Source organism: Salvia splendens, chromosome 10 (assembly GCF_004379255.2).
Source record: "Salvia splendens isolate huo1 chromosome 10, SspV2, whole genome shotgun sequence".
Classification (NCBI taxonomy): domain Eukaryota; kingdom Viridiplantae; phylum Streptophyta; class Magnoliopsida; order Lamiales; family Lamiaceae; genus Salvia; species Salvia splendens.
Genome location: NC_056041.1, coordinates 15014037 through 15027357, shown reverse-complemented (window position 1 = coordinate 15027357; position 13321 = coordinate 15014037). Strand labels below are relative to the sequence as shown.

Sequence of the window (13321 nt, the reverse complement as noted above, 5' to 3'; positions counted from 1 at the left end):
GTTTGCTTTAAACACGTGAGAGGAAGACGCGTCTCTTCTTTAATACACGCGAGAGGAAGACGCGTCTCTTCCTTTTAACACGCGAGAGGAATATGCGTCTATACTTTTAAGACACGCGAGAAGCTCTCGCGTCTATACTATGGCTGGAATCTTTTTTTTTCAGGCTCCAAATGGTGGATACATTTTGCCATAACGTCCCTTCTTGGAATTTTGCCTCAGATACATATCCACCACCAATAAATCTCTATCATATTCCACAAGCAATCTTATAACAACCAAAAATTGAACACGCAGCAACACTCACATTCAACAATTCGACCAGTGTTATCGACTGCGTAGATTTTCCCCTTCCAAAAGATCACGTCATCATAGCGCGAAAGCAAACCTTCAATCGGCCTCCATTTCTCGTCGCCAGCCTTGTACACCGCCAATTTACCCGAAAACTGAATTTTCAAGAGCACGAAACCGCCGCTACCGTTGTTCAACACGGCGACTTTCCCCAATCGAGCTCGCCGTCGGTCTGAAATTGATATACTGCAGCGCGTACTCCTTCCCCAATTCTCTTACTCCAATGTCGAAGAGCTTCGGGAAGGACTTGAATTAAGATCGATCGATCGATCGGGAGAAGATCGGGCACGTTCTAAAAATAAATTTTATCACAATACGAGTTAATTTATTTTTTGCTGTTTTTTATTTTTAATTAATTATAAATTTATAGTACTAGTAATTTTTGGTTTAGATACCTTGCGATAATATTAGATATTTTAATTCAAAAGGCAATAATCAACTTTAACAATCCAACGAAGTATAAAATCCTCTAATATATTACTCCATTCACTAGGATTTGTTATGGATCTTGATTCAAATATGAAATTCAATTCTACTGCATATAAATAATAAATGTAATATGAATTTCGATTCTAATATATTCATGAAATTATCGGTTTATAAAATTACAAATTTTGTAATAATTTGGTAAATCTCATAATTTTTGTCACAAACTTAGCCTTGTACTGAATTTTTCATGAATTCGTGAAAAATTCACTAGGACACAAGTAAATAATTTTGAGACTGCCCTCTTGAATTTAGTGATGGATACCGGTTTGAGTAAGTATCGGAAGAAAAATAATGAAATTTTTTAAAGATCAAATAATGATTCTGAACTATCTTTTCTGATACAGGCTTCAAGCTTGGCCACTTGAGACGCACATCCATCACAAATTTTTCTCAGAAGTTGCAACCTCTTTTCTATCTCCGACATAGGTAGAGACGAAGCTGTCGTCTCCGATGCCTGCGGCTTGGTCTCAGGTTTCTTGTCGCATATCAGTTTCACCATCATCCCCTGTCAATGATTCACCACTATAAACAAGTGTTGCAGAAGAGCAGTAGAAAGAGCACATATTCCCATCGTATAACAAGGTAGACGACATGCTATGGCAAAAAGCGTGTTCATTACAGGCACTAGGCAGAGTATAATGCGCATGGTTTCACCTGCATTTGTAACATATGGAATATGTAAAGATGATTTGATGCAAGAGCGTCATACCTCGTGTTGCTGCCTGCGAGAATAGTCGCGCATCAGAGATTTCGCGAGTTTATTGCGCAGTGGGAGAGTGGCATCACCAACACTGCCAAATATGAAGGATGAAAGATGATGCAGAACCAGAGAGAATGCTACTGAGCCCCTGTTTGCCGCTTTGTCAAGGGCGCCAGAGGTCCACGATTTCACGTATGCTTCTAGGATGCTCTCATTATCCTGCAGGCAACTTGAACTCAGTGAATTTTATTCAATGTAAGATGTGTGCCCCTATCTTCAGACAACTGAACTGAGATCTACTACACGCACAAACTGACACTCACCTCGATGGGTTCAAGGTAGCCATCAGCCTTTGTGAGACACTTATGTAGAGGCGGCAGGAGCTCAAGAACGCGTGCATTAGATAAGGTATTCCACGCAGCAAGCCTTACAGAATCTTCAACGCATTTGTGTAAATACATTGCAACCTGCCTCCCAAAGATGACATCACCATAAGATTCAGCTGAGAACTGCTCTACTAGAGTTTCGATGAATGTAGGGTAGCTATCGTGGATGTCTGATGCAAACTTCAGACGCTCAACACCTGTGTGACCGAGCACGTCTGAACACCTCTTCTCATCAAGAACCTCGCCATACACATTCTGCAAGGTTTCGTAGACAGTCCTGCTTTTCTCGTCTTCCAGAACACCCATCCCAGAAAGTAATGTTGCAGACATCGCGTGCAGTTTCCAAACAAGTGGAACACATTTAGCAGGAGAGCGGAACTCAGAGCAAAGAGAAGTAGGGATGGCTTCGATAGCCAGGAGAAAAAAGAGTCCGCTCTTAGCAACTTCTAGAATGTCTGAGGCCACCTCCGAATAGGTTTCACCATGAGAAGCACCGGGCGGACATGTGTTATTGTTTAACTGAATGGTGGAGATTGCACTGAGAAACCAATGTTCAGGAAGAGGCAATCTCTGGCGAGCCCACTCCAATATTAATGAAGATGAAGAAGACATCACTTCACCAGCTTCACTTGTCGCGTTCATATCCTCATGAATAGTTTCCATAAAACGAACTTTTTTCTTTGTAGATTTTTGGCTTGGATGGTTGGTCTCAGGCATGGCTTTTCGTTTCTTCTTTGCACCAAGCCACCTGGTTCTAAAGTGAGAGGCCAAAATATTAGCTATCAGTGCATATTCTTCATGATCATAGTTCCACTTGAAAGAACTGTATCCTTTTCTAAGAGAGAGGAACTTATGAATGCCATAACTCAGATGCTTGAGTACAGGAACCTGGAAGATGACTTTTAGTAACTTATCAAGGACTGAGCTACTCCATGGGCCCACAATTAAACAAGCAGTAAGGACGCAATCTATCTTTTGCATTGTGCAGCCCATCTCTTCGGCTTCTGATGGATCCACAGTAGATGGAATCACAAAAGCTTCAAGCAAGTAAACAAGCAATCTTGCGTCTTGCTGAGCCAACAAAGAATTTAAGGACCAATACCCTCCAGCAGAGGCACCCCAGCCAACACCAACTCCTGGAGCAGGGCCGCCTCTACTGAACATCTCAATAGGCCGCAGAAATTGCCAGTCACTAGTAATTGCTTCCATTGAAGTTGACAGCAGATACTGTATTTCAGTTGAACAGGACTTCAGTATACCATTAGCAAGAATCTTATCGTCCCTTGAGAAATTTTCATATCCAACTCGTGCAGAATGGATATCGAGATTTGCATGTTTAACCAACTTATCAACATAATCTGCTACTTGGAAGAACCCTTGGAGGCAACATTGAGAAGATATTGCAAATTCAGGACTTCCTTGAAGTCTCAAATCACATAAATACTTTACAAAGGAACTATTTTCAGAAGGATCACTTGATCCTCCGGACCTGATATACCCATTTTTAACAAATGCAAGCCCAATCTTAGGAACAAACTCTGGCAACCATGGCAATCGGCCATCAGGTAAGCTCGTAAAGTCCTCTGGGGTGACTGCTTTCAGCACGCTGGCAAGCATACTTAAAACAGAAGAAATTATCCATAGCAAGGAATTTACTTTTGAATCCTGGAAACAGATCCTCTCACCATCATTACTTTGGGAGTTGAAGAGTCTCGATACGTATGCAATATTTTTAACTTGTATCCACTCAACTGCCAAATCTATAATAGGACCGAAGTGTCTCCATGACCAAGGCTCTGTACCTTGAACAGTATCTGCTGGTGTTTCTTGCATGCTTGAATAGAAGTTTGGAAGTCTATCAGCCATAACTCCAAGAAGAAGATAAGCTTCCCTTGTGATGGCACAGTATTCATTCATCGTGTCATAGCTGCTTAACTTCTCAAACGTAGGTACACTCAACCATGCACACAATGATGTAAATAGGTCAGAAAAGTCCGAAATACTATATCCATAATTAACGGAAACCTTCCATATACGCAATTGTTCGACCAGCATAGCAGATGAAAGTATGCAGGACTCTCTCCCAGACTTTACCCATTGATTAAGAGAAAATGGATACCGGTACAAGTGCCAAGTCAGCTGACGAAAAGTTCCATTGTTAATAAATGTTGAGCAATTCTTCTTGCCATGCCGAGCCAATACCTTTAAACACCACCACACGAGTAGAAAGATTGATTATTTATCAGAAAAAGTTTATGAAGATGGATAAGCAAGCAAAATACATTTGGCAGCTTAAGAGGGCAAAACTATGAAACCACAGCTCACTTTGAATAGAGTAACAGTTTTGATTTTACTGCCATTGATTTCCATTTGTTCATTTGAAGCAAATCTTCCAGCAATTGTCTGAACAAGCCTTCCACATTCCAAAACTGCAGCAGCACAAGTTGGAGAATGCCTTGCTAAAGCTATCAAAATTGATATTAAGCATTCTTCTAATGGTGCAGCAGGATCTGTCTGTTGACACGGAATTGATAAATTTCCATTTTGTATTCAGAATCACTGAAATGACGCAGAGAACCTAAAACAATTCGAATAAATATTTTACCTGTAAGAGATAGCAGATCCTTTCAAGAGTACCCATTCTAACAAGACCAGCCGCAAAATCCTGCCCTGCAACAACTACATCATCCTGAATAGTGTGCTCACCCTCACCTTCAGCTTCGTCATCCGCCATCTCCTCACCAAAATGAAGAATATTGGAAGGCTTAGTATTATACTTCCAAAAGCCACCACGAAGAAAACCAACATTAACATCTGGTTTACTTCTGAATACAGGAGCAGTACAAACATCCTTTGAATAAGTTGGTGTCCGCTGAAAAAAAAAGTATTATATATAAATTACAAAGATGAACTCATAAGTCATAACTGGAGCCAAGTATTAACAAAATATCTCTTAAGAGATAAAACTCTACCTCCAACATGTCAAATAAAATCTTGTTCGTATCATAACTCAATGCACTAAGAATGGCCTTGGCACAATTGAGGACAACGCTATTGTGGTTGTCATCAAAAGATATTCTACAGGCAATATCAGAAAGCATCACGGTCAAATAATTATCCAGATTTAAGGTTCATAAGCAATAGCCGATATGTTTCAGTCAAACTTAAAGGAAGAGAACAAACATAATAATCCATGAAGGTCACTGATTTACCTCAGTGATAAAGCAAGCTCAGGTTCCGGACCCAGAGCATAAGCCCAAATAGCAACCCAGTCAGCAGGCTCCACAGAATCAGCACTATTAGAAACAGACTCAACTTGATTCTGAATGATTTTAGAAATTGCTCGATTAAGAATAGCTGCAATTACACTTAAAGCAAGTGTCCGTTGGCCCGGAACCTGAAACAAGTGTTCCAAAAGTAATAATGGTTATGGGATACATTCATATTTACAAAAGCATGTTATCTGGTAGAAAACAAGTTCTCATTTACCACACTTCTAGCTAATGCTAATGCTTCTTTTATTGTGTAACCACCAGCACCAGGATCACCTTCAGTTCGAAGATAATCACGTTGGGAAACATTATTTGAATTGAATTGACCTACATTTAGACAAATTTGATCAGCATCCCTGGAAAAATTAAAGTGAAAAAAATGTCTTCTAAACTAATTGACCTATGACAGATCAAAGAGTGACACCTTCAAGAGTAAGCATGAAGTAAACATATAAATGAGACTATGTGGGTGTTTGGCTGAGGTTATAAGCTCCTGAACAGCCTTGGATAAATACGCTCCTAAACTAAGCTGTAAATAAATACTACTCTACTAAATACACGTTTCAGCTCAACAGAATTCGATAAACTGAAATAAGGCTCATGCATCAGCATTCTAAATATGTACACTTATGAAGCTCACTTGTACACTTACCAATACTGGACTCCATACCAAAGCCAATAATGGTTCCATCTAAGGAAAATCTCACATCTCTAACGCGCTCAACTCTTTTGCTCCAAGCATTCCATATGCTACCTTTATCTGGGCTTGCATTTGTAGAAACATTGTCTTCCTTATTTTTTAATGCACTTTCAGTTTCTATTTCCATGGGTTCATGAGAGACAGTGTCCTCAGAAATTTCAGGCAAAGCTTCCTCATGTTGCATATCAACTGATGCACTGCCCGTAACATCCGTCTCATAAGACTTTTGCCTCTTGTCTTTTCCTTGGCCCCTTTTCTTCAATGCATCAATCAATTTTGGGTTCAGCTTAGCCATTATCTCAGCTTGTGCTTCAGCAAGTTCATCAGCAGACATATTTGCCAATCGAGCACGATTCTCAGCATCAATCTGACTATGAAGACTGTTTTCTTCTCCACCTACTAACGCCTTCCCTGAGAAATCAGAAGCTGTATGTAATTTTGGCATATTCTCCCTTGTCAGGTCCACTTCTTTACTCAATCCATTCCGCCATGTAGACGCCTTCTCCACAACAGTATTTCCCTCAGATTCAGCAATGCCATCCTGTGGATATTCCATAGTTTGAACATTATTTCCATATTCAAAACTGTGAAACTCCTTGGCATTAGCCAAATGTGCTGCGCCTTTTGTTTCCACATTCGCCTCTTTGATTTTCGAAACATTATTAATCATAGTCACAGACTGAAACTGTGCATCGCCATTAAAAGCCATTTTTGTCTCTTTCGGCTCAACTTTATCCCCATTCAAGCACCTTCCCTCTTCCTTCTCATGGAACCCCGAGCTGCCAGCTTTTTTCGCAATCTCCCGCCATCTACTGAAATCCAAACCCCTCTTCTCTTTTCTTTGTAATGGATTAGCAGCAGCAGCTACTGCTCTCCCCTCGAAATCTTCCTCTTCTCCAGCAAGCTCATCTTCACTGTCTTCGCCATTATGAAGGTTCGAATTTCCAACGTTAGGAGCCCAATGCTGTCAATCAACATCGCCACATCACCAGAAATATAATCAGCGCTTCCGCAAATTCTCATCAATCAAATGCATCCAAAGCAGAGAATTACACACAATATTATCAATAGAATTCAAATCATTCCATCTGAAAAAGAAACGATCAGAAGCTACAACTGAACCTAACAAAAAGGGGGAAACCGATAAAAAAAGAAAAACAGATACCTCCCATACACAAAGAAGCAAGTGATAGAGAGAGAAGAACAAATACCGGGCCGTGTGAGCGGTGGCGCGCCAACGGAAAGGGCAGCACGGTGGGGCGCGGCCCTGTGGGCGGAGGCAACGGCCTAGTTTGCCGAGCTTCGGAGAAGCCCTTTTCTACTATGCCACCAACCAGCCGCGAAACATCATCTTCCCCAATTTGAATTGAAGTTGCTCCTAACATCTTGGGTTTCAGATTTTTGCTCTCTCTGCTTGCATATTCACTCATGTTGAAATTCACCTATGTTTCTCAGAGGATTAAAATCAAACACCAGGTGTTCGTTGTCGAACGAGAACTATATATTATTTCTACTAAATTTCAATCGAATTCTGCCTCTGAATTCCCTGAAATTATACTTATGAATAAAAAATGTTTGATTAATGTTTAAAATCTATCCTAATCTAAAGTGCAAGTTTGATGAAAAGTCCTTAATGCCATTTTTGGAGGAAAATGGAAAGATAAAGTATCTTCTATTCAAAAATAATTTTTTAAGGTAATAACATTTAGACAAATAATAGCCCAATAAAATGCTAACTTCTTAAAGAAGTTTTAAAATACATTTTAAATAGCGCACTACCATTAAATTTTTTTTGTAATTAAGTTATTAAATTTATATATTAATTAGAATTATATTTGAGTTAAATTGGAATTATGCTAGAGAGTTTAGTTTGCCTTCCATTTTTTTAGGTTAAAATTGAGATTTAATCATTTATTGCAATACTTTTTCTCCGAATTAATTCACAAGCTAAACGACAACACATATATGTAATGCTTACAATTTCCATCCTATATTTACTCAATTAAAGTTTTTAGTTCTTATATTTTAATTCACCTCTAATTAAATAATACTACTAAGTTTATAGATTAAACTAAAGAATAAGATGACATTATATATATTTAAAATTAAATCTAACTTATAAAGTTTGTATAACTTCTTAATATAAAGAGTAGTGTAAATTCTCACATTATTTAAAATAAACAAGATGCATAAAATATTATCGTTATTTTAAGTGATAGTAGTAATTTACTTTTTATACATGTATGTGGCGGGAAGTAAGAAATTTATTCTTTCCAATATAAAAAATTCATTTAGTCTTTGGCAATGTATATCAAGTTATACTATGGTCTGACATTAAAAGAAAGAAATAAACAGTCAACTAAAATGTGATTATTGGATAATACAAATTTTCTAACTTGACTTCTCAGAGAAGTTTTAAATTTATATGATTTAAATTATTCATATATTTAATGTGGATATATTTAATATTCCATATATTTTTTCAAATTAATTTTTTATAAATTAAGCTATTAAATTTATATATTAATTTGCCTTTTATTTGGATTAATGACGTGCATAGCACTTTCAATAAACATCTTTACTCACACATATTTTCTTTATTTGTATATCTTATTCTAATTAATTTATACTCTTATATCATTAGTCACACATCTTATTTTTGTCATTAATTTTATTATTTTTACTTCAGTTAGATTATAAATTAAAATTGCATAAATGTTTCATTAACTGGGGAGTAGTAAATTCTTCATTTTGAGTGAGACAAGATAAGTACATTTCTGTTTTTTTAAATCTCCATATTGCTTTCAATTCTTATTTTCTATATATTTATTATATTTTATATTCATTATTTGAAACTCTTATATCCCGTGCATTGCTCGGGCGTTAATACTAGTTGGTAAAAAAATTAAGCTTGGACCTACTAGGATTTAGGGCCACGCCCACGCCGCTTTAGTTATGAGATACTCCGTATTTAATTGTGTTGATAATTAAAGACCTTTTTAAGCATAAAATGGAATGCAAGTAATTTTAGGGAAAGGCGGAACAATACTAGATTGTATAAAACGAAATTATATGAAACGTGATTATTATGGAAAGGAGCAATGTTCTGATATTTATTAATCATAAAGTTCTGAAATTGTTTCCTATATTTATTTTTAGTTAATTAGAATATAAAGATAAAAAGTTATTGATTGACTTTGATATTTTTTTGTTCTATCAATTTGAGTTTCATTTAGCTTATCAAACGAATTTGCACACTTGTTTGTGTTAGAATCTTGCATAGTCAAATGATTTTTGACTAATAATAAAGATTACAAGATATTTAATTTTGTGAAATTAAATGCAATAGCGTCGATCTACGTTCCGAGTAGATGACCATGGTATATTCATTTTCTCAAATTCGATTCCCGGTGAGTGAGAAATAATATATTAAAGTTGGTCACAATAAAGCTAGAAATGAGCTATGTGAAAAGACTAATGGATTAATTAACTAGGTATTAATTATCCCACATCGGGGATGATAAACTTATTTGATGAAGTATTTAATCAGATGAATTATCATGTGTAATAATTATCGTGGAATAAGACGGGTGACAGAGCCCACACGCGGGCGCCGCCGCCCGCCCGCGAGCCGCGAGCCTTGCACCGTGCACCGGGTGCCTTGGACCTTGGCAATTGGTCTTTGGGTTGTTCTTTGGAGCTGGTCGTTGAGCGTGGTTCGTGCCCCGCTTGTTATTTTTAGACCAACCCAAACTCCACGCTATCCCCGACGGGTCCTGGTCCACGTCATGGTTCCCCCTGGACCCCAACGCATGACGGGAGACAAAAGGTTCCCGCTGGACCCCGACGCACAACGGGAGACAAAAGGTCCCTGCTGGAGACAAAAGGTCCCGATGGACCCCGACGGTCCATGGTGTATCCCGTCGTGTAGCATGTCCAGGTGCGTCGTGTCTCTTCAGCTCCCACTGGCTAGTGCACCAGTGAATAACCCCTGGCGGTTACAGTCAAGCCGTCATGGCACACATAATGGCTGTTGACTCCATCAATGCCCTGCAAGTGGACTTGACCTATAAATAGACATGCATCCATTGCATTCTACATAGAATACACAAGCATTCTTGCATACACGCTCTCTCCCTCTCTGCATAATCTTCCCGTCGAAGCTCTGCCCCCGCCATACTCCCATTCGCCGGAGCTCTGTTGCTAGCGGTGCTGCTACTTCAGAGACGAAGTCGTTTTATCTTTGGGGACGACACGTCAAACCGAGAGCACTACCGGGGCGTATCTCGTCTGCGGAAAGAGGACTCCTCGACTCGGCTTACCACTGTCCACATATATTTTCCCGTTGTAATTTTTTCAGTTGTAACGTGTAATTTTCATTGTTTATTTTCCGTGTAATTTCCTTTATTTTTCATTGTAATTTCGTCCGGCAAGACTTGTATCTCAATTTCAAAACGGTTTGTAGTGTCATTCATCCGCTCATTGAGACTTTCGCCGCATTTCAAATTGATTTTTCATCATTTATCAAACATAAGTGACGAAGATCATATTAGAAGCCCACGTACCCAAAAATCAAACTACAATTAAATATATTGGATGGATTTAATTAGTCTGGCACTATAATAGGTCCATTTTAAATGGTATCTCGCTCGTGTGTAAAACACCCCATCAATTTGATTTAGTTCTCTTGAAGAACAAGAATTTCTCGTGTTAGATATATAACTCAATGTTTTGTTATTTGTCTTTAGTTCTAAATTGCTAGATATATGAAGACTCGAGTATAACTTTAAAGCGGAGATGAGTTGATGGTCCTGTCCTGTCCAGTCCAATAGCTTAGACTTCCCACGAGGATATATGTGATATACTGTATGTCTGAAGTCTCATCACAAATGCATAACTGAAGTGGTATTTCTAGAATGCATATTTAGTATATGCATAACAATCTTATCTAACATAAAAATATAGGCTCATTTCAGAAATGAAGTTCTCGCATAAACCTATTTCGAGAATTTTATCGTTGTTTAGTCAATATGAGATTATTCAAGTCCTTAAAGTACCAAGATTAATTGCTTTGTAGATTTATGTAAAATTGTTTCGATACGTCAATTTTATCCAATCGAACAAATCTATTGTGGGTTTTGGACTGGAGAGACTCATGCTATACTTTGGGCCTTTGCCGATCCACTATATGCATAAAGAGACCCGCATAATATTTATTCATGAGCCCATACTCTATTTAAAGGAACCTAATTAGCCTAATTCAATAAAAATACTCTTACAAAAATAGTTAAATCGAATGACAATATATTGTATTAGAAAAACTCTGCAAGATCAAAATATTAGGAGTATAAAAGATTCTCTATTTTTTTTGTATAGGGTCCAAACCTAGCAAACCATCCAGTTACTATCATTCACTATTATCGTACTATATTGTAATATATGCACGTAGTGTCGATCATATGATAATTCCTTGAAATTTTTAATTTTAATAAAATAAATAGTGAAAAGGGGCAATGGGCATCGCTCCCCACATGTTGGAGTTGGCAGATATGGTTTTATCCACAATAATGGACTGAAATGGATTGGGTATTTAGGTTTGTGATGAGTCATCATGTTTTGAAGACTTGCTGATAATGATCCTTACCACATTACAATTTATAATTTGGATCCCACTATCTTTCTCTACATTTTAACAACTTAAAGTCCCCACATAAAATTCCTTCAGTTACATGATCTGTCTTTACTCATTGTGTAATTTTTTATAACGTGTTATTATGAAATCTGTAAATGTGATGTGTAGAAACGGATATACTAACAATGATTCCGCCTTTGAGTGACAATTAGTATGATTAAATTTACAAATTATATAGTAAAGAAGGTTGAGAGGAATGGCATATTCTAACGCATTTTCCCAATTGTAGAGAGAGAGAGAGAAGATCAAGTCGCCACTTCCCGACCACGCCAGCGAGATTGTGTTCTTACATCACACCATGACTTTAAAATGGTTTGATTATCTATACATATATAAAAGTTGAGTTTTGGGACCTTTTGAATAAAAATTTTGAGCAATGGAGGTAAATGCAATTAAGAAAAACTATTAAATCTTTCAATTGAACTCCTTAAATTTCGGTAAGCACAATTTTAAATTCATCCGGCAGTTTCTATCTTTAAATATAAATTATGAATTAATTGTCATAATTATCCACTCTCTTGGGTTGTAATGATCGTTCATCTCCTATCAGGGTTCAGAGCCTCTATTATAAGCATTTTCTTGAAATAAATTATTTGATATTCAGGTATACCAATGTTATACCATCATAATTAAATTGCGAGCCTCTAATTAGATGGTGATTGCCATCATGATTAAATATGAGTTAAATATCAATATCATTTTAAATATTTATAAATTTACAGTAAAAATTTAAATATTTATAAATTTTGTGCAATACATTCAATATTAGGAACTTTATTTCTATCAAATAGTCAAATTTAAAAAACCGCCTCATCAATTTTTCTTTATATACATATAAATGTAATCATGATACCATTAAAATCAAGTTAATTAGTATATATAATTATTATTTATTATCAGGTAAAAGCAATATGATGCTATTCTATTTATTATAGAAATTAAATATTTTGACTGTCAAATTATTGTTGATTTAATTTTCTGTATGTTTTTTAAACATGGTGGATCGAGTTAATGGCCATCACTCATAGTTAATTAGTATATATAATTATCAATTATTATTAGCACCGAAAGAATATGATGCCACTGATCATAGAAATTGAATATTTTTTTATCAAATTATTAATGACTTAACTTTATGTATATTTTTTACATTACAAGATATTGGGGGAATAATTTATGTGTCTTTATGAAGCCTTAAACACCAATTAATTTTTCATATTTAAGGTGCAAATTTATAGGTTTTGAATTTGGGAAGTTAAAAACGTTTTTTTTCTTATAAAGTGAAAGGTTTTGAAAGAGGCTTATATTTTTTACTATAAATATATGACATTTGGTAGTTTGCAATCCACATGTTCTTACCTTTTTCCACTATATTTTTCCCTAAACTTTCTGCAGATTTCTAATCCAGATTTAGGTATTGTTCCAATTCTGCATCATTGTTGTTTCAACATAAATTTAGTTTTTAACATGATGATTTTTTTTTCATTTGTGTATTAATAATGTTTGCTTTGAACCCTCAATTCATTCCCTAAATTATTTTGTGATTGGAGACTTGTTTTTCTCCAGTGATCTATTCATATGATTTGTTGCATCCTAAATTCACAATATCACCTCTAATTTTCCATGGTTCTATGCATTATTTATTTTTATATTACTATGCAATGTATTTTTTTGCTGTTGATTATTTTATAATACACTACTGTTAATATAGTCTATGGGTTTAGGATCACTATT

The 13321-nt window shown here is 36.4% G+C and overlaps 1 protein-coding gene across 1 annotated transcript; it reads right to left on the bottom strand.

The window, feature by feature from the left end:
* Window positions 1-1060: 1060 nt before the first annotated feature.
* Window positions 1061-7421, bottom strand: LOC121751458 (transcriptional elongation regulator MINIYO-like). The gene is made up of 10 exons (XM_042146209.1): window positions 7107-7421; window positions 5848-6859; window positions 5413-5522; window positions 5136-5320; window positions 4896-5001; window positions 4529-4795; window positions 4249-4437; window positions 1861-4125; window positions 1547-1756; window positions 1061-1342 (listed from the first exon to the last, which is right to left on the bottom strand). The coding sequence occupies exons 1-10, from the start codon at window positions 7323-7325 to the stop codon at window positions 1139-1141; spliced, it is 4767 nt and encodes a 1588-aa protein (XP_042002143.1). The 5' UTR covers window positions 7326-7421; the 3' UTR covers window positions 1061-1138.
* Window positions 7422-13321: the final 5900 nt, after the last annotated feature.

Excerpts from the sequence above, each read along its gene's own strand:
- LOC121751458 (XM_042146209.1), bottom strand. The coding sequence starts at position 7,325 with ATGAGTGAATATGCAAGCAGAGAGAGCAAAAATCTGAAACCCAAGATG. Across the intron at positions 5,523-5,847 it reads TGGTATGGAGTCCAGTATTG|GTCAATTCAATTCAAATAAT; the intron begins GTAAGTGTACAA and ends GTCTAAATGTAG. Across the intron at positions 4,796-4,895 it reads TTTTATTTGACATGTTGGAG|CGGACACCAACTTATTCAAA; the intron begins GTAGAGTTTTAT and ends TTTTTTTTTCAG.